The sequence below is a fragment of the Morone saxatilis genome, unplaced genomic scaffold (genome assembly GCF_004916995.1).
Source record: "Morone saxatilis isolate NCDOM2014 unplaced genomic scaffold, NCSU_SB_2.0 Contig8, whole genome shotgun sequence".
Taxonomy (NCBI): domain Eukaryota; kingdom Metazoa; phylum Chordata; class Actinopteri; family Moronidae; genus Morone; species Morone saxatilis.
In genome coordinates, this window is record NW_023340257.1 from 22,178,580 (window position 1) to 22,180,761 (window position 2,182).

Here is a 2,182-nt window from a genome sequence, read left to right on the forward strand (position 1 = left end):
TGTGTTCGTTCCGTTGAATATGGTGTAGCTTAAATGGAGTTTTAACAAGCAAATAAAGACTTTAAATGTGATGTAGTCAAACTATGAAGAGAAATTCTTCTTTTACTTTATATCTACTTAAGCCAAAATGTAAAAGGAAAATTTGTGTTTAGTTGAATTGACTCAAACGTACAAAGCAACATCATGTATTTATTAAATATACTGTATTTCCCCCATTTTTATACAATTTATGCAATTTGGCAAGTCATAGATTATTTAAAAAACATTCTTGTTTGCACTCAGAAAACACAACACAGATGTGTGTTTCCTCGGGGAAAGGTGTTTTAGACTTTGGGTGCTGAAGCAATGTCTTATTGAAAATAAATTTTGATTGTCAGGGATTTCCCTGGAACATTACCCACTCAGCCATTATTTATAAGGTCCATGTCACCCAATACTATGCTGTGAGTGTATATTTACTTAATATATGTAAGGCTGTAATGAAAACTCATAATAATAATAATAATAATAATAAAACATGATAAATCTTCTCACAGGTTCCCCTGCTGCCCTTCCTCCCAGTCGCTAGTTTGTTCATCAACGTCTATCTGATGATGCAGCTCGGCAAAGGAACCTGGATGCGCTTTTCCATCTGGATGGCCTTAGGTATTTTGGCCAACAATATCAGTTATTTATCAGTTATTTATCAGTTATTATCTCTGTTGTACTTATCTTTTGGAGAGGAATTCATGTCTTTGCCACAATGTTTCTCCATCATTTGTAGGTTTCCTTATCTACTTCATCTACGGTTTTCGCAACAGTGCAGAGGCAGTGATGACCAGGTCTCATTCCTACACGCCAGCTTGCACAATAAAGGGAGAACCCATGGCCACGGAGAAGGAAGCCTTTCTACACAACACACAAAATGCCAACCTAGATGACGATGAAGATTCCTGAGGAAACGGGAGGTTCACTAATTCGTTCTGCATATCAAACATCGATGTGTTAAATTGTTTGAAATAGCTACAAATCCAGGAGACATATGAAGCCTTTTATGCTCCCCTCTTATCAGAGCGTAGAGTTGTTTCTCAATTTTGCAAAAAAATATTGTCAGGAAAGAAAATATTGTCTAATTTGGCTGTTTCACGTAAAAAAGTCTAATTAGATCTAAAGACAAAATTAATTTCTATACATCTGAAAACCAAGATTTTATTCCAGAAAACGTTTTTATTCTCCAGTTCAAAAGTATTTTTTATGCTCTGCATTTTGATATTATCAATTTTACTAAAGTGTTAGGACGGAAACGAAACAAAAGGCAAAACACAAGTCGTTTTATCAAAGTTTTACCACGGCATATGTTGTACATCTTTGTGGGGTTTTTTTTGGGTTTTTTTGGCAAAATTTGCATGCTTGTAAGCGATATCTCGGTAAATGTTTGTCAGTCGTCATGCTGCCTTAGGAGACACAGTGCCGGCTACTATGTCCTAAAGAGACACATCCCTTTATTCCACAACTTAAATAATAATACCTTTCGAACCTAGCTAAGAATTTAATTGTATCCTCAGTGCCTTTTTGTATTGTAGGGTTACCTCAAAGGTACCACTTTGAATGTAGATACTTTCCTCCTGAGAAAATGTACCGTATAGAAATCACAACTCTGTTTTTTTACAGTATAACAGTATAATATAAGAAATGCACCAGGCTGCTCAGTGTAATCTGGTACAATCATTTGTGAACAGTATATCTCTGTGTGAAAGGGTTGATGTTATGTGGATGTGTCTTCTGGCTGATTGGTGGTTTTCTCACATTTACCAGAGATCAAACACACCAGTGTTGTCATCATCATCAGGGACCTGCACTTTTTTTTTATCTAGCCAAAGAAAAAAAGCTGCTAATGTGAATTGATTTATAAGATACTTTAAAGGATGTATTGTGCCTATGTCCCAAAGGAATGATACACCTTTTTAGAGGTATGATATCACCAGCTAGAATTGTAAAATATACATATTGTCTGTATATAATTGTACACTTTGGATTTTGAAAAGCCTATATTTAAAATCTGAGAGAAATTTCACCTCAGTGGACCGTTTTCCACTGGTCACGTTTTTTGTGACCTGAAGCCAAATTCTGTTTAATTGGATTGTGTGTCGAAACAATGTTGCTATTTATTGAGTTGCTGTAGATTTTTTTAACTATGGCATTG

The 2,182-nt window shown here is 35.3% G+C and overlaps 1 protein-coding gene across 3 annotated transcripts in view; it reads left to right on the forward strand.

Annotated features, from left to right (window-relative positions):
• The window catches only part of LOC118341760 (high affinity cationic amino acid transporter 1-like), a 10,478-nt gene extending 8,585 nt beyond the window's left edge, over positions 1-1,893 (forward strand). For all 3 annotated transcript variants that reach the window (XM_035680127.1, XM_035680129.1, XM_035680128.1), the window contains exons 11-12: positions 537-645; positions 764-1,893. In XM_035680127.1, the coding sequence (XP_035536020.1) occupies positions 537-645; positions 764-936 (282 nt within the window). In that variant the 3' untranslated portion in view covers positions 937-1,893. The remainder of the gene's footprint in view (positions 1-536; positions 646-763) is intronic.
• Positions 1,894-2,182: the final 289 nt, after the last annotated feature.